Below are 23796 nucleotides of genomic sequence, written 5' to 3' on the forward strand. Positions count from 1 at the left end.
TGAGGGATTGAGAAAAGACAGACAAGAGAATAAAGCTGGGTCTGGGTGGGATGCTGCCCTCTCTGATGGAGAGCTAGCGACAGTGCCATGGCCTGAAAGCCGTCTTTATTTTATAGCCAGATTCCAGGAGGCAAAGTAAGGGCGTGGTTACAACGTTCTCAAGCTTTGTTTACTTGCTGCACCTATATCACTCAGCCACGTGGGACCACAGGTTCGGACCATAAGGTCAAGCTTACAACTATAGCCTTTGGCTATAATTGTGCTGGGAGGTCTTTGCCCTCCAAGCTAGGACTTGCACGTGGCTTTGCCACGAGAGGACTGTGCCTTCTCATTAGTCCGAGGCTTGAACCTGTCCAAACACTGTGCCACAGCCCTAAGAAAGGGAATTTGACAAAAGGTGACTCAGCAATTCTATACCTAGGACTCCACCTCAAAGAAACTGTCAAAGAAAAACGACTTCACACACAAAGTTATTCATTGTGGCTTTGATTACTGGCAAGCCACTGATCTTTATTGAGATGGCACTCCTTATTCACTAGCGTACAGAATTTTATTTAAGCACGTCTGTGAGCTATTTATTATACATAATTACAAAAGCGGGTCAACTCCGGTCTCATCAGTAGGAGCGAATGGCTGGGGGGACTGTGGCGCAGTCAGACTCATTTAAAGTTTTGTCGATTACAGGTCTGTATTTCAGAGAAACCTTAAACAGAAGAGTCGGTGGTAAGTTGAGGCACAAAAATGTACTAACAGCACTATCATATGATCCTGAAAAATTAACCATAAAAGATTGCAGACAAATATGTAGGCACTTAGATAAAATCCTGGATATGCTGTCATACTTAAAGTATCTTTGTACTGTGTATTTACTTCCATTGTATTCTACTTGCAAGTGAATATTTACATATACACACGTAAGGAAAAAATTGTACACATTCACAAAATGAAGGAAATATTTCAAAATTACAATATTTCTAATTGGTGAACTTGTAAATGTCAATTTTCTTTATTCTTCTTGTACTTTCTAACATGAGCACGTATTTCTTTTATAATCATCAAAACCCCAAACAGCCCTGGCCAGTGTGGCTCAGTTGCACAGAAAGGTCACTGGTTCGATTCCCCAGTCAAAGCACATGCCCAGGTTGCAGATTCTGTCCCCAGGCAAGATGCGTGCAGGAGGCCAGCAATCAATGTTTCTCTCTCTCTCTCTCCTTCCCTCCCTCCCTCTCAAAAACCAATAAAACATATTTTTAAAAAATAGGGTTGTACTGGGAGAGGGAAGTCTGACTTCTTCCTATATAGTCAGAAAATAGCCTTCATGAAAAATTATGAAAATGACTGACTGCCCAGATTAAACAGTCATAGTGGGCTTTATATATATGCATATATTTAATCCTCACCTGAGGATATGTTTATTGATTTTAGAGAGAGGAAGGGAGAGAGAGAGAGGGAGAGAGAAACGAGAGAAAGGGAGAGGAAGAACACTGATCAGTTGCCTCCCACATGCACCCGACGGGAATCAAACCCGAAACCTTTGGAGTACAGAACAGTGCTCCAAACAATTGAGCCACCTGGGTGCAGGCCCTCATATTAAATGATGACCACAAAACACAACTTAACTTCTGTAGACCCAGATAAAGGATCAAGACTACGCTTACAAGCTATTAAAAGCTTAGGTGTAGCCCTAACTGGCTGGGCTCAGTGCATAGAGCTTCGGCCTGTGGACTGAAGGGTCCCAGGTTCAATTCCAGTCAAGGGCACATGCCTGGGTTGCGGCTCAATCTCCAGTAGGGGGGATGCAGGAGGCAGCCAATCAATGATTCTCTCTCATCATTGATGTTTTTATCTCTCTCCCTCTCTTTGAAATCAATAAAAACAGATTAAAAAACAAAAAAAGCTTAGGGGTAAACACTTTGTATCTTAATTTCTATCTTAACGGTGACAAAAATGCCCAATGGGTAAGTAAGACCAGAAGCTTCTATTGCAATCTCAGCTGGCCCATCTGCTTACTCCCTGAATCCCCTGGGCTTCCCTGAAGCTGCTTCCAGGTGGTCCAGCCAATGGAGGGGAAGTGGTGAGGGGTGTTTTCCTTTCCCAGCCCCCACTCTCCATGGGCTCAGGTTTCACCATTTCAGACCCTGCCACCGAGTCATGGGGGCTTACTCCCTGACCATCGGCAATGCTGTGGAAGACCAGTCCTGCTGAATGATGCGGAGTTCTGTTTTCAGTGGTGTCTCAAATCTACCAGCAGTCCATTTAAACCCACGGTGCTTCTCCCAGTTCATTAAATGCATGTGTCACTGCACATATGAGCAAACCACATTCTCCACCTACCTTCCCAGTCCCAACATCAACATAGGAAAGGGTATGCTTCCTCCAGTGCTGCTCAAATGGCTTCTTCTGCTGCCCCTGGATGGGCTTGGAATAATCATATTCATCAACCCGGTCCTGAGGCCAAGAAAGGAAATATATTTCAGAAAGCATCGACAATTACATTCCAAATTCCTTACTGCTCTAACAGAGCAATAACCACAAAACATGGCAAACTCATTAAACTGATACATGAGAGACGGGTCTAATATGAACCCCACATCCCACTCAACAAGGAGGTCCCACTGTCCCAAGCAGACCTTGTTCAGACAGCCAGGACCTTCCTAGTCATGTTCTATCCCAGGTCTGCCCCTCTACAATGAAAACCACTTGTGTACATCTCATCTAAAAGAACATGTAACACAGTGCAACTAAGTATCAGACACGGGAATGGAGAAGCGAGATGTGCCAGCCATTTATCAGCCATCAGCCTCAGTTACTGGTAAGCCCCTCATTTGGTACCAGCTCATCCCAGAACCCCACTTTACTTATTCCATTTCCACCACAGCCCAAGTCCTGACGAAGTCAAGATCCCTGAGGTCAGGCCACACAGCTGGGCAGTGGGCTTCTGCAGCAGGGAGGGTCCAGAGTTCGGTTTATGTGCTTTTATGCACTTAAACATTTATCAAAAACGTTATCTTTTTGCTCTGTACTCTGGGAGATTTCACCTTCTTTCAGCCTTTTTCATTTAAATGTTTCAATCTTAAAATTATATTAAAATTTTCCAAATCTCCTAAAGAGAAGCTATTAAGCACATGGTAATGGATAGGCCATACAAGAGCCTCTTTATATAAAACCCCAAAGATCCAAACACTTGTTATTTCTTCGGGGTGGGGAAGTGTGGGGGTGTGCAGAGGCAAGACCTTTTACCGAGGGGCAAGCGAGCCATAGCACAATGTCTTACTTCTAAACACATAAGGACAAGACTTGCTCTCCTGGGGTGAGTGGGTTGTACGTGCTGACTAAATGAAATGAAGACTTCATTGTAACAAGAACTGCCAATCCACAGCCTGGAGCAGCTTCCAGTTCTCCCGTACACATGATGAATGTGCTTACCAATCTCTTACTTCACATCAGGTAAACAGCAAATTTAATTCAGCCCCAATCAGTACAGAATCAGTCAGATTCTCAATAAATCAAGATCCTCTTGCCGGGCCTGTGTGGCTCAGTGGTTGAATGTCAACCCATGAACTAGGAGGTCACAATTTGATTCCTGGTCAGGGCACATGCATGGGTTGTGGGCTCAATCCCTAGTGGGGTGTGTGCAGGAGGCAGCCGATCAATGATTCTCTGATAATCACTATGTTTCTGTCTCTTTCTCCCTCTCCCTTCCTCTCTAAAATCAATAAAGATATATTTAAAAAAAAAAGAGAGAGATCCTCTTTACTTAGCCAATCTCCCACTAACCCTTTGGGTAGACTGGTAGGCTGTCAGGAGCCCAAACACTGTCCTAGACAAGAGTGTGTGTGCCTGTCTGGGGAAACTGGCCCATGGCTTGCTGATATTGTTCATCCTTAAATGGCACTTGCCCCCAGCTCCTCCGCCCACAATTTTTTGCTCTCATAAGCTGAGTGCTCTTTCTGGCAGAATCTGACAAGTGTGCTCTGCAGAAAAACCAGCTTCTTTAAAAATGCTGTGGCCCCAAGACAAGGACCCATAACCACAGGCCCAAAATGATGATTTATTCATCATTTTAAATCACTAAGGTAGCATTTTCTGGTCACAGTACTCGAGCTGCAGCCTAACCTTCGCCCTAATGAGGAAAACTGCACTCTGCTTAGAGATGCCACAGTTAGTAGCAAGAGATACTGACTCAAAGCCAGAAAAAAGTCCTGTGGTACAAATACCTTGAGAACACAGCTATGGAAGTTACCAGGAGGAAAGAAAAGCATGTTTCTCAATTTACTTCTCTGACTTTACTCAAAATGGAGTAAACGTGGAGAAACTGCAGGGCCAGTTAGGGGTGCCCATGGGGAGGACATGTGGTGCACGAGTGTGTCAGGAAGGCGCACCTTGTAATCTTCCCGGGCATGAGCACCACGTGACTCCTTCCGGGCCTCTGCTCCATAAATGGTCTGAAGCGCACAGAGCATCAGGTTCTGCAGCTCCAAGGTCTCCAGCAGGTCTGTGTTCCAGACCATTCCTGGGGACACAGAAGACACCGATGAGAGACCGCCAGGATGAGGCTAAATCATCACTGAATGGGAATCCTGCACCCCAACTATGTGCAGGGGCCTGGGAACTGCTCACCTCTGTCAAACGTCTTCAGATGTTTTAGCTCCCCGTAGAGCTGGCTGATTTTCTCACAGCCCTCCTGTAACACACTGCCCACACGGAACACTGCAGCATGATTCTGCATCGACTGTAACACACAATGTCATCAGGCTATCAAACAAAGAAGCCATATCAAAACTGCTAAACCCTCAGATTTTCCTCTTGTGCATTTCATTTTCTGTAAAATATTTATGTAAATTAAGTAGAAAAACTAGGAAATTCAGACTGGTTATTACTCTGAACTTTAAAACGAAACTTTGTGAGATACCCTCTCAGCAACTTTCAAATGTGCGATAGTGTTATTAGCTAGTTACCATGCTGCACATCACATCCCCAGGACTCACTCACGATTCCGCATGAGAGAAACGGTAACTGTCTTTCTCTGGCTTACTTCACTTAGCATAATTTCCCTCCAGGTTCATCCATCTTGTTGCACATGGCAAAAGTTCCTACTTTTTTATGGCTGAATAATATTCCACTGTACATATTTGCCACATCTTTAAACATTTATCTGTCAATGTTTCCATGATTTGGCAATTGTAAATAGTGTTGCAGTGAACACACGAGAGCATATATCTTTTTGAGTTAGTGTTTTTCTTTGGATAAATACCTAGAAGTGAAATTGCTGAATCAATAGTTCCATTTTAACTTTTTGAGGCACCCCCATACTCTTTCATAGTGGCTGCACCAATTATTTACATTCCTACCAACAGGGCACGAGGATTCCCTTTCTCCACATTCTCGCCAACACCTACTTCTTTTTGACAACAGCCCTTCTGACAGGTGAGGCAATATCATATTGTGGTTTTGATTTGCATCTTTTCATGTACCTGTTGGCCATTTTTATGTCTTCTTTGGAAAAATGTCTATTAAGATCCTCTGCCCAATTTTAAATTAGATTTTTTTTTTGCTATTAAGTTGTATGAGTTCTTTATATAGTTCATATATTAGTCCGTTAGATATATGATTTGCAAGTGTTTTCTTACATTCCATAGGTTGTCTTCTCAACATTTTGTTGGTTTTTCCCTTTCCTGTGCTAGAAGCTTTTTCGTTTGATGTAGTCCCAATTGTTATTTATACTTTAGCTGCCAGGCCCCAAAAATCTTCAACCAGATCAATGTCAAGGAGCTCACTCCTGTTTTCTTCTAGGAGCTTTATGGTGAAGTCTTACATTCAAGTCTTTAATTAATTTTGAGTAATTTTTGTGAACCGTGTAAGATAGTGGTTTAGTTTCATTCTTTTGTTTGTGGCTGTCCAATTTTCCCAACATCATTTATTGAAGAGACTGTCCTTTCCCCATTGTAAAATCTTGGCTCCTTTGCAATAAATTTATTGGCCACACATGCATGGGTTTATGCTCTCTCTATTCCGTTCCAGTGATCTATACATCTGTTTTTATGCCAATACCATACATACTGCTTTGATTACTGTAGCTTTGTAATATAGTTTGAAATCAGAGAGTGCTATGCATCCAGCTTTGTTCTTTCTTCTCATTATGACTGTGGCTATTTGGGATCTTTTGTGGTTCCATACAAATTGTAAGATTAGTTTTAAATGAAAAATGCCATTGGAATTTTGATAGGGATTACACTGAATCTAAAGATTGCTTTGAGCAGTATGGACAACTTAATATTAATTCTTACTATTCATAAGCACAGAATCTCTTTCCATTTATTTGTCTTCTTCAGTTTTAAAAAAAATATATATATTTTTTATTGATTTTAGAAAGGGAGAGAGAAACAAAAATGGTGAGAGAATCTTTGATCAGGTACCTCTGCACGCCCCCTACTGGGGATCGAGCCCACAACGCTGGCATGTGCCTTGACTGAAATCAAACTGTGACCTCCTGGTTCATGGTTTGATGTTCAACCACTGAGGCACACCAGGCAGGCCTTCTTCATTTTCTTTCATCAGTGTGTTATAGTTTTCAGTATACAGATTTTTCATTTCCTTGGCTACATTTATTCCTATGTATTTTGTTCTTTTTGCTGCAAATGTAAATTGGATTTTTTTTTAAATTTCTCTGATAGCTCATTATTAGTATATAGAAACGCAACAGATTTTTGTATGTTGATTTTGTATCCTGTGACTTGAGTGAATTTATTTATTGGTTCTAGTAGGTTTTTTTTGGTGGACACTTTACGGTTTTCTATATACAGTATCATGTCATCTGCAAATAGTGAGTTTTACTTCTTCTCTAATTTAGACATATTTTAGTTCTTTTTCTTGACTTACTGCTCTGGCTAGAACTTCTAATACTATATTGAATAAAACTGGTGAGAGTAGGTGTCCTTGTCTTGTTCATGATCTTAGAGGAAAAGTTTTCAGCCTTTCACTGTTAAGTATAATGTAAGCTACGGGCTTGTCATTTATGGCCTTTACTATGTTGAGATATATTCTTTCTATACCCATTTCGTTGAGAGTTTTGATCACAGATGGCTGTTAAAATAAAGGTTTGATGAAAGCTTTTAATACATAGTGGCAGGAAGGACATAAGCTCTCTATCCTTGAATGTCAGAGGAGACAGCAGCTCCATGAGGGCTACAGAACACCTCACCCCACTCGCAAGGCTTGCTGTTAAATGTTACAAGAGCCAGTAGGCACCCCTCTGGTGAAACAAACGAAGAACTGCTGAGATAATGAGATGGATAGCAGTGAGTGCTGAGGTGGTAGATCACAGAGAGGCCCAGGAACCCTCACTGCTTGCTCTGTTGGTTATTCTGTAGAAGCTCCTCATATATTAAATACCTTTAGAGTGTTACCGTTTATGCTCATAAGAAATGTGATATGAAATAAACTTGAAAATTATTTTAGGCATGATGAGAAGTAGAATCTACCTGTTTCCTATCATTTACAGAATGATCTTTCATCACTCTTGAAAAACCCCTTTATCATATGCTAAATCCCCGCATGTACTGAGAGGCCTATTTCTGGACTTGATTTTGTTCTATTGACAAGCCGTCTCTTCCTCTACCACTGTCAAAGTAATGTAGCTTTATAATTTAATTCCATTTAATAGGCATCTCACCTACTTCCTTAGAATGATGCATCAATGTAAGATTATAATGTACACCATCAATGTCACGGTTCTTCAGGAAGAGCAAATGGAAAAAAACTGTCTTAGAATCTAGTAAATATTAGTTAATACATTCTTTATGTTCTCAGTAGTCCTATTTTTTCACACCCCTTTTACATAGAGTAAAAAGGTTAGGTTTAGCCCTTTCTGGTTTGGCTCAGTAGATAGAGCATCGGCCTGTGGACTGAAGGGTCCCAGGTTTGATTCTCAGTCAGGGCACATGCCTGGGCTGTGGCCTATCCCCAGTAGGGGGTGTGCAGGAGGCAGCCAATCAATGATTCTCTCATCTTTGATGTTTCTATCTCTCTTCTCTCTTCCTCTCTGAAATCAATAAAAATATATATTTAAAAAATTAAAAATAAAGGTTAAGTTTATTCAAGGTATTTTAAACTCTTTTGGCTGTACTGTGAATAAGATACTAACTTTTGAATGGATTATTGTTGGCATCTTGGAAAGCTACTGATTTTTGTAAACAAATCTTCTATCCAGATACATTATTTCATTCTTGCATTGGTTTTATTAGTTTTTCAGTTTATTCTCTTGGAATTTTTAGGTAATTATCTCTCTTCAATACTTAGCTAATTTCCTTTTTGTTTCTTATTGTATAAGTTGGAATCAGCAAAAAAATTACTCCCTGCCCCCCCCCCCCCCATCCCTCACTCAAATGTAAATTCCACCAGGGCAGGAATTTTTGTGTTTTGTTCAATTTCGACTCTGGCATCTAGAACACTGCCTGGCTCACAGTAGATACCAGTACATGCCTTCTTTGGTGGGAAGAGTGCTTCCTATTTCAAAGTCTCTCATGGATTTGCCATTTCCATTACCCATATAACACAACGGCACATCTGTCCTAGCTGGCCCCCTACCCCTGATATCAGCACACTACAAAGGTCCTGCAGAGGATCACTTGACTGGTTTTCCATAAACATACTTCTGTTCCCTCACTCACGCTATTTTCCTTACCAGTCCGTGAAACCTTCTTGAAGCCCAGTTTCACCTGAAGACGCAAGTTGCATAGCTATATGCAACTTTTTTTCTTTTGGTGGTATCTGTGTGTATATGCCACTGGACCCTTTCCAGAATATGACTAAAGTAAGGGCTTCTTTTCAGAAAATATCTCTATACAGAAATTCTTGCAAATAATTTCAAGTGGACAGAGTTCATTCATAGACCAAGAATCCCTGTACTAGAAGAATTGGATCAACAAAAATGTTATTTTTTACTGATCTAAATCTGTGTTATCCAATACAGTAACCACTAACCAAATGTACCTACTTACATTAAATTAAAATTAGATCCATTTAAAATTTAGTTCCTTAGTCACACTGGCTATATTTCATATGCTCTAGTCACATGTGGTTAAAGATAAGGAATGTTTCCACCCTCACAGAATGTTCCACCAGACATGCTGATCTAGAAGGTAAATACTCTAACAGTAATCAACGCACAGACAAGTTTCCATCCTCGATCTGTGCACACCTCTTCCTGATTTTATTTACAGCCATCAGTGGTCCAGTATAAAGACAGTTCCCAGAACTGCTGAAAGCTAGGTGTGATGATGAGATTAATTTATCAGCAATGAGATATGCTGGGCTTTCAGGAAGCCTGCTAAAAGGACGCGTCCCGCTGTGAACTGAGCTTGGACCTTCCACTGTCCTTCCTCCTTCGGGCTGTGACGTATACAGGATGGCCAGAGATGGTGTGAGGAAGGAAGCCCACACGCAAGCATCCTGGAGCATGCGAGAGAAGGCTGAGTTCCCTGATGCTGCAGTCGCTATTACTGCCCTTGGCATTCTACGTAGAAAGACATACACTTCTATCTTATTTGATCTCTTTTGTACTTCTACTTGATACAGCAAAAAATATGTCCTTCTGCTACTTACTCCTAACCCCAGTGCAGAGCTATCAATGCGGCTGGTCTGCTTACAGTGTGTGTGCAGGTTCTTACCTTCTGCATGTTGAGTCGTAGCTCTGATGTTCTTATGCTTCCATCAGCAAATCTCAACTTGTCAAGATTCATGACAGATTCTTCCCCAGCATTTGCTTTAATAGGGGGAACTTTATCTCCTAAAGAATAAAAAGGCTAGAATTTAACTTCTGAAAAACACTGAGAAAAAACAGACAAATTTAATGACACCAAATGTGTATTTTAACCTTTTAGGGAGTTTGGAAAATGCACCTGAAACTCTACCTCACCACCCTATACCCGAGGTTGTGTTGACTTGGGGTCAAAAAGTAAACATAAAGATAAAATGCCTGGCAAAGAGTAGGTGTCCAATAACTAATTTCTGAATGCACAAAAGATAAACCATCATTTAAAACTTTGCACCATTATTCTGTTATGGGGAAAAATGGCATCCTTCGAATGGCGGTTCTCCGCAAATCTGCCAACCTCCTTCCAACAGGCCTGGCCAGCTGTGTTTATATCTCCTGCTGATCCTGACCCTTGTACCCATGTACCTAACCGATACCTCAAGGTCTGCTGTTCTTGACTTTCTGAGAAGATAATGTTTTGAGGAATTTTAGGGCTTTTTTGGGGTGACGCTTTTAAATGTATTTTCTTCAGCATGTAATACACCCAGGAGACAAAGGTCTGCAAATCAAGCAGGGCACTGGCCTCTCTGATCTTCCTGAGCTCTTCTAGGCAGGCTGCTGTTCTGGTTTGCTTTTGTTTATGTTTTAAAAAATTGTCATTTAGTAAAATTGACTTTTTTTTCTTTAGGTGCATAGTTCTACACATTTTAATAAGCATATGGATTTCTGTAACCACCATAATCAGGATACAGAATAGGGTTTGAAAACTTTAATTTTTAAAATATTTTGAGGGAAGTAGTGGTGCAAACATTCTCTCCTTTTTGCACTTTAAAAAGTAAAGTATAATTAAAGTACAATACCAGTTTTTGTGTAGAGTTTTTTAAGTTTGGGCAAAGAGTTAACATAGCCTTACCCACAACCACAAGCAGGATATAGTCCCTGGCAACCACTTTTCGGAATGTCATATATATATAGAATCATACAAATGTAGTCTTTTGAGTCTAGATCAGTGACGGCGAACCTTTTGAGCTCGGCGTGTCAGCATTTTGAAAAACCCTAACTTAACTCTGGTGCCGTGTCACATATAGAAATTTTTTGATATTTGCAACCATAGTAAAACAAAGACTTATATTTTTTATATTTATTTTATGTATTTAAATGCCATTTAACAAAGAAAAATCAACCAAAAAAATGAGTTCGCGTGTCACCTCTGACACGTGTGTCATAGGTTCACCATCACTGGTTTAGATCATAGAGCCTAATACATTTGAGATTCATCAATATTGTTGAATGTATGGGTAGTTTGTTCCTTTCTATTGCTGAGTTTAAAAACATTTTTAAGTGTCCATTGATCCTCCAGATATAAAATTATAAGGTATTCTTATAAAACTTCCTTTTTGTTTTTCATTTTCAAAGAGTGAGCCTCAAATTTTCTGCTATGCTTTTGAAGATTTGGTTTCAGATTCTCTGCTAGGAAAATGAGCACTAAATCTGGGTCAGACCAGGTGGGTTAATTCCTGCCTTTGACACAATGACTGGAGGCAAGGCCCTGCTTCTGCATTTCAGCCTGGAGTTGTGTTGGTCAGAGCATGGAAGTGTCTCTGTGAAGACAGACCCTTGGGAAGGTCCTGTTCTCAGTGGTACATAGTATTTTTTCCTCTGCAAATATTTAAAATTACCACACGGAGAAAATCATTGCTTAAAACCCATTTTATCACTGAAGTGGAGCCACAACCCCATCCTTTGTTTTGTTTGCATTCAGTCAGCCCTTTCTCCTTTAGCAGACTATACTTTTAGAATGGCCTAAATTACTTTTCTATAATTACTTTTCTACCAAAAAATTACATATTCATTTATATCTATGATTTAAAATATTTCATTGCGCCCTAACCGGTTTGGCTCAGTGGATAGAGCGTCAGCCTGCGGACTCAAGGGTCCCAGGTTCAATTCCAGTCAAGGGCATGTACTTGGTACCCAGTAGGGGGTGTGCAGGAGGCAGCTGATCAGTGTTTCTCTCTCATCGATGTTTCTAACTCTCTATCCCTCTCCCTTCCTCTCTGTAAAAAATCAATAAAATATATTAAAAAAAATAAAAAATATTTCATTGCAAGCAAATAATTTATATCAGGCAAGTAATATGTGATAAACTTCCCCTCAAATTAACAATTTCCTAATAGAGATTTTTCTAAGCAGAACATAGTAACTGCAAAAATATTTTTTGCCCGAACATGTTACTCTCATAACTGTTAAGCCCCCCACCCAGCCTATGTCCAGTCTTAAGTCTGCCACCATGTAAACCTCTGAATTTGTTTCACTTCCAGGGAGAAAACCAGACCACCGCTATATGTCCACTAAGCAAATCTTCAATTACAGACCTTGACTTTGTAACCTCTTGCCCCTGAAACAAACTGGGTAGCTACTTGAAGAAAACATACCGGGTCTGCAGGACTCTGCGATACTCAAGGCACACGCGCGGCCAAAGACGACCAGGTCCAAGAGTGAGTTTGCCCCCAGACGGTTGGCACCGTGCACTGAGGCGCAGGCGGCCTCCCCACAAGCGTACAGGCCAGGCACAACCTGGTCCTGGCCGTTCACATGCCTCAGAACCTTCAGAAAAGAGGAACAGATGTAAGAGCACAGTCTGCATAGGCCCTTCCCTGCAAGGAGCAGCTGTGCTATAGGTCAGAGCAAGGACAGGATCTTCTCTGTCTGCAGGGAACCTCCTGTGCTGACCCCGTCTCCTCCCTCTGCCTCCAGATACTAGGTTACCCTGTGCTGAGGTCAAAGGACCCCAAATAGCAGCACCTGTAATTTCAATCCCACACTAATTCCCATCAGAAACCTCACCCACCAACTGATTTAACCTCCTGTATTCCCAGTCTCTGATTTTGGATTCAGATAAAGGGAGCATGGCAGGGTTTGGGAACATTAAACTATGAGGTAGAAGACTTGAGTCGTAATTCAGAGTCTTCCAACTTATAACTCATCTATGAAGTGAGAATATAATTCCTACTCACCTCACATGAGGAGGGACTAAAAGCAACTGATTGAAAAGCTCTTTGTGAACTGCAAACCACCCAAACATATACATTATAAAGAACACACAATTTACAAGGTCACTGTAAAAATAACGAGATCATATAGGAAAAAACTGCAAATGATGTGTACGACTATTTACTAAGAAGGGACTAATAAATTATTAAGAATTGTTATTAAGGAGTGAACGCAGTATTGCTGTCCAGTAACAGCAATCTAAAGGAAGTGCAGCCTATGAAACAACAGGTACTTTTTTGAGAAAGACATCTGCCTTTTCCTCTGAGATCTACAGGAACAACTGTGAGGTGGGCCCACTGTCCCGCCCTCTTTCCAGCTGTATAGTCACCTGTCCCTTGAAGTTGGTGGGAATGCCACCCATGTTATAGTGCACGGTGGGAAGGACAGGGATTGGCTCCTTGGTGACGTCCACACCCGCAAAGATCATAGCCGTCTCTGAAATGCCAGGCAGGCGCATGGCGAGCTGCTCCGGGGGCAGGTGGTGCAACTGCAGGTAGACGTGATCTTTCTCAGGGCCACAGCCTCTGGTAAAAAAGAACAGTATAATATAAGGCTAAGAACAATGATTACAGAAAACATGAGATTACAAAATAATCGAAGCATATGAGGCTCCTCATTTTTTGATACTGAAAAAATCCATTCATTTCTCCTTTTCTAAGCACCTAATGTGGGCCAGAGTGGACTCCATACACTTGATACAGCCATGAACAACACACAGACACACATCCTGGCCTCACAGGGCTCACAGTTTGCTATGCTTTCCTTGGTAAGTGCATCAGAAAGCCCTTTTATGCCAAATACTCCCAAGTAACATTTGACTTCTCATTTTTTAATGGAAAAATGTAAAACCTCCAAAGGTCATACCAGCAGATATCTGATGTGTCACCACAGTACAGCAAAGTATCAGAATAGCCCACACACCTGAAGGTCCCCAAACAAGGGTTAAAACACAATACAGCACCAAAGGCTCCCACACTATTTTCAGGTTGGGTGTGTCATGTCTCACTTCTCCAACAATGACTGTCTCTATCACATACGCATACTTTCACACACAAATTATGTTCCAAAGATTAAAAAAAAATCATCCTTGGGTGATAATTTAGAAAAACAAAAACAAAAAAACTGGCTAACTTCTCAAAATATAACTCTCTAGAGCAGCGGTTCTCAACCTGTGGGTCGCGACCCCTTTGGGGGTCGAACGACCCTTTCACAGGAGTCGCCTAAGACCATCGGAAAACACATATATAATTACATATTGTTTTGGGATTAATCACTATGCTTTATGTTCAATTTGTAACAATGGAAATACATCCTGCATATCAGATATTTACATTACGATTCATAACAGCAGCAAAATCACAGTTGTGAAGTAGCAATGAAAATAATTTTATGGTTGGGGGTCACCACAACATGAGGAACTGTATTAAAGGGTGGCGGCATTAGGAAGGTTGAGAACCACTGCTCTAGAGAGATATAAGCTAACAGACAACAGTCAGAAGAAGCAGAGGCAAAAGCCTGCCTGCCTAGGCAGAGGTGGGGGTGGGTGCTGCAATTCACACAGAAGCCCTACCAGCCCATGTTAGAATGTAGACATGAACAACAGCCCCGAAGAGAGAGGAGGCTCTGCGTGCCTGCATGTGCACTCAGGCCCACTGGGAGATGATCACAGACCTTCCTTCACGGATTTCCAGAGTCATGGACCGGGACACGACGTCCCTGGAGGCCAGGTCCTTGGCCACTGGGGCATAGCGCTCCATGAACCTCTCGCCTTGACTGTTAATGAGAATGCCGCCCTCTCCACGGCACCCTTCTGTGATGAGACAGCCAGCACCATATATGCCTGCAAAGAACCCAATTAATTGAGTATTTATAACCTGTCGATGCTAGACCTATGCAAGTATTTTCTAAAAGATATCTGGGGGGAGAGGGAAGCAAAGGGTATGTAAAGGACATTAAAGTCAGAGTAAGACGGAAGAAAAGTTAAGGAATAGTAAGTACAAAGTTTCTCAATAACAAAAACACTGAGTGAGGAAGAAAGACAGCTGCAGTGCACAATGATACAGCCCTGCTGAGTACTCTAATTTTAACTGCATTTTAACCTTTCAGCATAGCTAAGTGTATGTTAAATGTCTCAGCTTTTAATTTTTGAACATCCTTTTGCACACTGAAATTGTGGTGACTAGTTGAGGTAAAAAAAAAAATAACTTGGAACATTTGTATCTAAAATAACCAAATACGTTACAATAGTAATTATTTTACAGTTAATACTTATACTGTACTTGCTATGTACAGTTCTAAGTTTCCCAATGACTCCAGGTAATATTATCCCCATTTTTAGAAAAGTACAATTAAAGCTCAGTAAGTTGCCCAACATCCACCTGGGAAGGACAGAGGCCAAGTCATGCCTGGCAACACACAAGGTCTACACCCTTCACCTCAACTCGGTCCCTCAATGTAATGAAAATGAGGAATGCCACACCATGCTTCAGTTTTAACAAAGGAGACAGATACATAAAGAAATTTTACAGCTAACACTTTCACTCCTACATCAAGAGTCATCTTGCTTTTAAAAGAATGTAAATTCCTACGTGTTCCTAGTTTCAATGGCATTTTTTCCCGTAGTTTATTTCTCACACATTGAAAAGGAAGCATGAGAAATAGAGCTTACTCTGATTTAGTTAAAATTAGTAATTATAAAACCACCTAATACATTTTTTTATTTTTAATCCCTTTCAGGGATCAGAAAGAACATACTGATCAGAGCAAAGAGAAAACACAGGTCTAGCTCTTAGCATGGTGGCCACCGCCACCATATGTGAAGTCTCCTCTGTTGACAGGTCAGAAAAGCAACTCAGAAAGAAAAGGTCAGGATGAGTTCATCTCCCAAGAGAGATTCTCAGATTCATTTATGGATAACATTTCCCCAACTCTCTCAAACCTGCAACCCCAGCCGAGACCACCCCCCTTCTGAATCCCACACCTATACTGTCTGATGACCCAAGATGAGTTCATCTCCACCATGACTGGCATCCTCACTCGTTAGCACCTCATGGATCCCTACATGTCAGAGCTGCATCCTGATGGCACTCTGTTACTAAGGCAGCCTGATGTTCTCCCTACAAACTGAAATCTGCCCATGACACGTTTCTAGTCACATGTTCTTCCCCTCACTTTCAGTAAATACTGACTGAGGTCCTACCAGGTGCCAGGCACTGAGAACACAGCAGTAAATGAAACAGATCTGCCCCTACCTCCTGGAGCTGACAACCCAGTGGTAAGGGACACTGAACAATTGCTGCTTTATGAGTGGAATAAGTACACCTGGGCCAGGTGTAGCTAAGACAGGACCTCCACTACCTTGGGGGAGCTGGGAAAGTCTCCTGAGGAAATGACAAGTTAGGACCCGAGAGATGAGAAAGCAGGGAAGTTTGTATAGGAACTGCAGGAAGCATTCCATGAGTACTGAGTGCTTAGAAGACACAAAAGCCTCAGTTCCACGAAAGTAGCCCCATCCTACCTGTGGGGTGGAACTGAACAAACTCCAAGTCCTGACAGGGAAGGCCTGCCCTGGTGACCATTGCAGTGCCATCTCCGGTGCTAGTGTGGGCAGACGTGCAGCTAAAGTAGGTGCGCCCATAGCCTCTGGAAAAGATAAGCCAGCAGAGAGAGAGTGGTGACTGCATGCAGTGCCCCATTGGAACCTCCTTTCTCTAATAGCCCTCAGTGGACAGCAGCCTACCCACCACCACAGGTGCCCTCTGCACACACCTGGGCAACGGTGAGGGAAGCCTGGGACAGAGAAGGTACTCTCATTTGGACTTCAGTACTTTTGTGCTGTTTGAGCAATTCCTCTTATGATAAGCATTTATCACTTTTATAATGAAATTTTTAAATGAAATTTTTAAATGATTCACATTTAAAGAGTTAAAATAAGAGACTGCTGATATAAAATGGAATCTACTTATTTTCATCAAATAAACAAACAGCATTTATCTATCTGAGAAGTCAGTATAAAACAGTATCCATTAGCCTGGCCAGCATGGCTCTGTGGTTGAGTGTTGACCTATGAACAACGAGGTCACGGTTCCATTCACGATCAGGGCACATGCCTGGGTTGCAGGAGGTAGCCGATCAATGATTCTCTCTCATCATTGATGTTTCTCTCCCTCTCCCTCCCTCTCTGAAATAAGTAAAAATATATTTTAAAAAACACACCAGTATCCATTAAAGCAAAAGAGATATTATTCCAGGAAGTGTCATGTGACTCTCTAGGCCTCAGTTTTCCAAGGGTCGTCCTCCCCCCCCCCGCCCCCCCCCCCCCCCCCCTGCAAACTGTAAGACACTTTCTTGCCCACCTCAGAAGTGGATGATATTGTTGCCCTCTTGAAGGCCTGTGTCTGAACCACATGTTCAAAATGCCTCTACTTTTATTAGGATAAAGGACCTCTGAAACTCAACTTCCCTATAGAGAAATTAAATACAATAAAAGTTAGATTCCTACCCAGTAGCTATAACAGTGTTCTTTGCTCTGATGCGGTGGATATACCCGTCTTCTATGCACAGTGCGATAACACCACGACATTCCCCATTTTCCATCAGAAGATCCAAGGCAAAATACTCCACAAAATAGCTGGTATCATATCGCAAAGACTAAAACAGGAACAAAAATAGAGCCCCCATTTAGGGTGTTAAACCAACATATAAGGCGATGCTGTTTATGTGAACTGGTTAAAAACCTTGATGTGAGGTATGTAGCAAAAAGATCAGGTAAACCCTGGGAGAGTACCAGGCTGGAAACAAGTCACAGACGCCAACTCACATCAACCCAGTGCTGATACTATCGTGAAACACAAAAGGGGCTCTACTCCTGTCTGTATAAACAAAACATAAAAAGGTGCACACACGTCAGTGCACGCAACGAGGAGACTGACTCCAGAAGCGACTGGTAATGTACTAACATATCCCTTATTTGTACACATCCTAATAGGCACTACAGGCTCTCTGGCACCATACGCAGCTTGACACTAGAGCTGGGGCCCATGGACCACAGGGTCTCGATTTAGGCTGGGCTGAATTATATGGGATCTGCTGGCCCTATGCAACCACATTTGTCTAAATAAAACAAAACTTTCAGCCCCTCAGAACATCAGCCACATTTGTGATGGTCACATGTGGTGGGAAGCTGCTGGATTGGACAGCCCAGATAAGCATATATCTATGGCAGAAGGTTCTACTGGACAATGGTGGCCCAGGCCCTGGATCTGACAGTCCTCTTGGCTAATGGGAGGGTCTCTCATGAAACTGTTAGCTTCCCATGTGACACACAATTCCATGGGATGAGCAAGTCCTGTTACATATTTGTCAACACACTTGGCCAGAAAAGCTGCTGGTGTTCTAATACTTGCAAATCAATGGCCTGTCCCATTTATAAACAAGAGTTCAGAATACTGATTATTCTGAATCAACATTATTCAGAATATTGATTACTGGGCCACGCCAAGGTTGATCCTGATTATCCAGTGACTGCTAGCCCTCAAGTCTTAGTCCAGTTATAACAGTCTATTAAATCAATCAGTTCATGAACTCAGAGGTGGTAAAAGGGCCTTAAAATACGTGCTCTGCTCTTAGACTTTCAGTGTGAGATTACACATTCAAACCTGGTATGTAATGATTATCAATTTATTTTTCTAAAATAGATACTTTCCAATTAACAATTACTACACATGGCCTACCGTTATTCTGTTGCTTATTATGACACTCCTTAGGCTGACATTCTGATACTCTGACACATCCCCAGGGTGGCCTATCTTCGGCTCATCACATGCTTGGCCAGACTGGACCATGTCCCATCACCCCGGGCACCCAGGGCGGCCTCACCCTTCCATACAACGTGTGCAGCAGTGAGTGGCCGGTGCGGTCAGCGACGCAGCAGCAACGATGGGCTTGTCCACCTTTCCCAAACTTGAGGCTCTGTCCCCCAAAGGCCCGCTGGTAGATCTTCCCATCCTTGGTTCTGCTAAATGGCATGCCATAATTCTCTAGCTGTGAAACAAAAACAAACACCTATTACTTTAGAGGAATCAAGATACTCATGGCTAATTTATTCCAAGCAACTTCAACCTAAATCTGCAAACCCAACACTAATATATTCTATGAAAAGGTCAACACTTCAGAAAAGATAGAAATTTCCTTGTTAAATTAATTGAATGGTTAATAGCAGAAAATATTTCCCTGTTATATTGAATTGACACCATACTTTTCTGCTGACCACACCTGCCTCAATCCGATTAGAAACAGACTGTGAGCACCTTACCTCAATCACAGAGGCGGGGGCCTGCTCTGTCATGTAGTGGATGGCATCCTGGTCTCCCAGCCAGTCAGAGCCCTTCACGGTGTCATAGAAGTGCCACCTCCAATTGTCCTCCTCCATGTTCCCGAGAGCAGCATTGATTCCTCCCTGGAAACACAAAGCAACTTTATGAGCTACAACGGGAGCCCCATGGCATCTTCCAGGCTCATCTCTCCCTGGCCCCTCCCCGGGAACTGGATTTGGAGGAAGCTGAGTACTTATGAGGTAACTATCCGTGAATGATCTGACTACAGACCAATCCCAGGACCTTCCTTAGCAGAGGGAGGCAGCACTGCATGACAGATTCCAAATCACCCTTCCTCCCCTTAACAAGCTAATGTTGTGGGCCAAGGTACTGCATCCCTCGGCCTCAGTCTTGTGAACAGGACATAAAGCTAACCTCTTCGAAGAGTTATCTGGAGAACTAAGTGAGAGGTTACATGTGCAACCCTTCTTACCAAACCTGGCACATAAAAGGTACTCAACAAATCTGGATAATTTCATGACAAAATGTTTGCAATAGTAATCTGTAGATATGTGTTAAAGATGAGAAGCACTTACTGCCAAGTAATACACTCCAAATTCAAGAGTCACACTCCCCACATTCTCTTCCTTTTGCGGTGCATGGTCACCCCATCCCTGCCTTATCCCCACTGCCTCCACCCCTCACAGGCACAGAAAACGTAGCACAGGGACAAATGTTAAGGCTCGCCCTTTCCCCCCACAACTTAAAATTGGATTCCTCCTCTTTAATCTTTTTTTTTTTCACAAGTAAAGGCACATTTCCTAACTTACCTCTCTTTTTTCCAATTGTTATTCAATCGCAACTTTTGAATCAAGCACACCCACATTGGAATTCCTTCTCCACTTAGTGCTGCTGTGCCTCAGTTTCCCAAATTATGTGTTAGGACAAAGTGATTCACTGGCAGACAGTGAGGAACCTTGTTACTTCCTCCCTCCCTTCTCCAACCCCTCCAACTAAAAACTCAAACGCAATTCTGATAAAATATGTTAAGTATTATAGTGCCAGATACAGAAAGCTGGTTTAAAATATCACAAAAATACTTGGCCCAGTGCATGCATAAGTGCTATTTATTTTATTGCTACTCTTAGTAAGAATCAGGGCCACAGATGCCTGGTCTTCTGGGCATTCCTAGTACTCTTCAGACTTTCTCAGGCCGTTGCCTGTCTTGTCCTTCAATTAAACCTCTCTTTTCTCAAGAACCAACATTCAAGTTAAGCTTTCCTTTCCTTATTCTTTTTATTAAAACCGCACTACCTGAACATATTTTGTAATATTATTTAGAATTATCTATTTGTATTTTTCCTTTTAGACAACAAATTCCCCAAATTTATATATTAGTTCTTTAGTTTACAAAGCACAGCTTAGAACAAAGTATCTGGACAGCTAAGTTCCTGAAGAACGCTGCTGGATACTGAATACAGGCTGCTCCAGATTAGGGTGGCTCGATCCCCAGTAGGGAGTGTGCAGGAGGCAGCCGGTCAATGATCCTCTCTCATCACTGATGTTTCTATCTCTCCCTCCCTCTTCCTCTCTGAAATCAATAAAAATATATATAAAAAATAATTAAAAAAAGAAAACTAGCCTAGAGACAAACTCATTTCAGACTGTTAAGCGCAACAAAGAAAGTTAAACCAAGAAGAGGGAGGGGTGTAGGTGGAGCGGCCAGAGAAAGCCATGTGTGACTAGAGCAGAAAAAGAATGACAAGGTTCCAGGCAATGAGCAGGGGTCGTGTGGGCAGAGATCCCCAAGGGAGTGAGCTGAGTGAATGCGAGGGGCATGGTGGGAGGGCGGCCTGTGGCAGGAAGTTGTTCAGGCAGAGTCTGGACAGCACAGTACCCTGCAGGTGCCCAAAGCACTGAGAGAGTCCTTTTCTCTTACCTGGGCTGCCACAGTGTGGGACCTGGTGGGAAAGAGCTTTGTAACACATGCGGTGCTAAACCCTGCCTCAGAAAGGCCAAACGCAGCTCGCAAGCCTGCCCCTCCAGCGCCAACCACCACAGCGTCAAATTCATGATCCACTACTGGGTATTGCGTAGAAATCTGGAAAAGAAAAATTCACTTGTCAGTCACCCATTCAAATATGTCAAACACTGAGCCTGTAGCTGCAGTCAAAGATCTTAAAGCAGGGGTCCTCAAACTACGGCCCACGGGCCACATGTAAATACAAATATTGTATTTGTTCCTGTTTTGTTTTTTTACTTCAAAATAAGATATGTGCAGTGTGCATAGGAATTTGTTCACAGTTTTTTTTTAAACTATAGTCCTGCCCTCCAATGGTCTGAGGGACAGTGAACTGGCCCCCTGTTTAAAAGGTTTGAGGACCCCTGTCTTAAAGGGAATGAAAAGAAACACAAAAGAGCAAATGCCCAAAGAGCCTCCCCCTGTGTGAGGCCGAATACCTACAACTTGTAATCCTGAGATGTGGTGGGCACACCCTCAGTGAAAGGGGCCAGCTCTGCCCATACCAAGTAGAGCCATCTATCCTGTGGAGCTAGGAAACCATCATTAACTGGAATGCTGAAAACGTAAAGGTTCACCTCCAAGCAGGGAGATGTATGGATGCAAAGGAAAGCACCAACACAGACCAAAATACCAATTCTAAAGTTGGCTTTTCTTTTTAATTATCATCTTACTTATCTTTTTTTATTTATACCTATATACATAGGCTTAAATGAATCTGAGCTTATAATATGGTGATCACGATTTTCCATCTGTGATCTGTAAGCTTCTCATGAAAATGTTAAAATTAAATACTGTTTCCATGTAGATAAGCTTATCCCAGTTCACCTGGGTGACCTCAGAAGAACCAAGGAAACTCCATTTCAGGCCCAGGTTTGCGTTTCTAACTGAGAAGGTGCCAACTAGCACTCAGTAACTATTGTGAGGTTATGAGAAAAGAACCTGCAAGCAAATTTCCATCTCTTCCACAGAGAGCAGACGAACTCACTAAACAAAAAAGAGCCTCCAGGGTCCTGTGTGGAGTAGGGTGTCATCTTCCGCCCCCGTAAACACTGCTCATTTGTCATTTGTATTTTTTTATTTTGCTGCTTTACTTGATTTAAATTTTGGTCTGGTTTACATAACAGCTGTAAGAAAAAAATGTTAGTATCTATGTTTATAATACACTAACTACTACTACACTAAAAAATAATCTGGGCATGCACTGGAACGAGAATTTTTTTCTTTAGGTAAGACCTGTGTATTAACCAAATGTATTAAAAACTGGTATAGATCACTATCCCTCTAAGCCAAGATAATAATTTATAATATAACAAAAAGTCATGAACTTACTGAATCTGAAACTTTAGCAGACGACCTCTTACTCCCATCAACAGTGAAGTCAAAACCACGGGATCCCGAAGATAACGGCCGCTGGTGAGAGAGAGGGATGGAGAGCACTAAGTATCTTGAAGAAACAGGGGACTGGTAATTAAATTTCCTCTCCTGAGTTGTTAACCTTTGTATGTACTTGGATGCTCCCCCTCACTTAGAAACCTCACCTGGGAGCCTGTACTGAACCTGAAGGGTAGAGCAGGGGCTAAGGACTCAGACAAGCCCAAAGGGGACTTGACACTTTAAGGAAACTACTTCTAGATGAAGCTGGTTCCAAACAGGATACTTACTGACTCAGCTGGGAAATGAACAAGGTATACTTTCAAATTAATTTCTGAATTTATGTTACTTTAAATGGACAACGGGGAAGACATCTACATTGTGTAAGTGGTAGTTTTGCAAACAAGGAAGCACTTTTTTTGAATCACTGAAGCCACACCCGTCTGTGAGGTTTTGCGGTTCACTGGGAAGACAGGGGACCTTGTAGCAGATCAATGCTCTAGAACAGGCTCTACTGGTGGCTGTGACACTTAGGCACCAGGGCCGTTATCCCTGCACTGTACACTTGAGGATTCCAGGCCCTGCGATGCTTCGCCACTCTTTACATTGGCACTGGGCCTCAGCCACATCTCCTCTCATCTATCTACACCACAGCACCTGGACACTTGTTCCTGGCCGATCCCTAGGGAACCTCTACAATTCTCCAAGTCTCGGCTTAAAGGTCCCATCCTATAAACATTTACACAAAACTGGTATTAATGAAATCACAGCGGAGTATGAGAAGCAACATTCTTCATATACTAAAATGGCCAGCAACTGGCTGGCATGCTCAGTGGTTAGGGCGCCGGTCAGCACACGGGAAGGGTCAGAGGTTAGATTCTGGGACAAAGCACATACCTGGGTTGCAAGTTTGATCCCCAGCCCTGGCATGACCCCAACCTTGGGGCATGTGTGGGAGGTATCCAACGCACATGTCTCTCTTACATGGATGTTTCTCTCTCTCCTCCCTCCCTCCTTCCCACTCTCTCTAAAAATCAATGGGAAAAAAAATCCTCAGGTGAGGATTAACAAAACTAAAGAACAGTTTTAGAAAATAAGTACATTCAATAATGACAAAAGGGGATATGAGAGATGCCTTCAAGTATTCTGCAATTTAGAAGAGAAGTTATTTACTATGTGGGTTAAAAAAATTATTCTGTAGGGCAAACAAGTGAGGATTACAGGGAAGAGAATTTGACAAAACACAAAATGAACTCTCACTGAGCTGTTGTAAACTAAGT

The 23796-nt window shown here is 42.2% G+C and overlaps 1 protein-coding gene across 1 annotated transcript in view; it reads right to left on the minus strand.

Moving 5' to 3' along the window:
* Positions 1 to 469: 469 nt before the first annotated feature.
* SDHA (succinate dehydrogenase complex flavoprotein subunit A) overlaps positions 470 to 23796 on the minus strand; it is a 28043-nt gene continuing 4716 nt past the window's right edge. The window contains exons 2-15 of the mRNA XM_036308495.1: positions 22475 to 22555; positions 21062 to 21223; positions 19122 to 19265; positions 18686 to 18850; positions 17310 to 17458; positions 16326 to 16450; positions 14480 to 14648; positions 13137 to 13332; positions 12190 to 12361; positions 9669 to 9787; positions 4621 to 4732; positions 4383 to 4513; positions 2335 to 2448; positions 470 to 703 (exon numbers count right to left, since the gene is read on the minus strand). Of these exons, the coding sequence (XP_036164388.1) occupies positions 617 to 703; positions 2335 to 2448; positions 4383 to 4513; positions 4621 to 4732; positions 9669 to 9787; positions 12190 to 12361; positions 13137 to 13332; positions 14480 to 14648; positions 16326 to 16450; positions 17310 to 17458; positions 18686 to 18850; positions 19122 to 19265; positions 21062 to 21223; positions 22475 to 22555 (1926 nt within the window). The 3' untranslated portion in view covers positions 470 to 616. The remainder of the gene's footprint in view (positions 704 to 2334; positions 2449 to 4382; positions 4514 to 4620; positions 4733 to 9668; positions 9788 to 12189; positions 12362 to 13136; positions 13333 to 14479; positions 14649 to 16325; positions 16451 to 17309; positions 17459 to 18685; positions 18851 to 19121; positions 19266 to 21061; positions 21224 to 22474; positions 22556 to 23796) is intronic.

This window comes from Myotis myotis, unplaced genomic scaffold (genome assembly GCF_014108235.1).
Source record: "Myotis myotis isolate mMyoMyo1 unplaced genomic scaffold, mMyoMyo1.p scaffold_m19_p_5, whole genome shotgun sequence".
In the NCBI taxonomy this organism is placed as follows: domain Eukaryota; kingdom Metazoa; phylum Chordata; class Mammalia; order Chiroptera; family Vespertilionidae; genus Myotis; species Myotis myotis.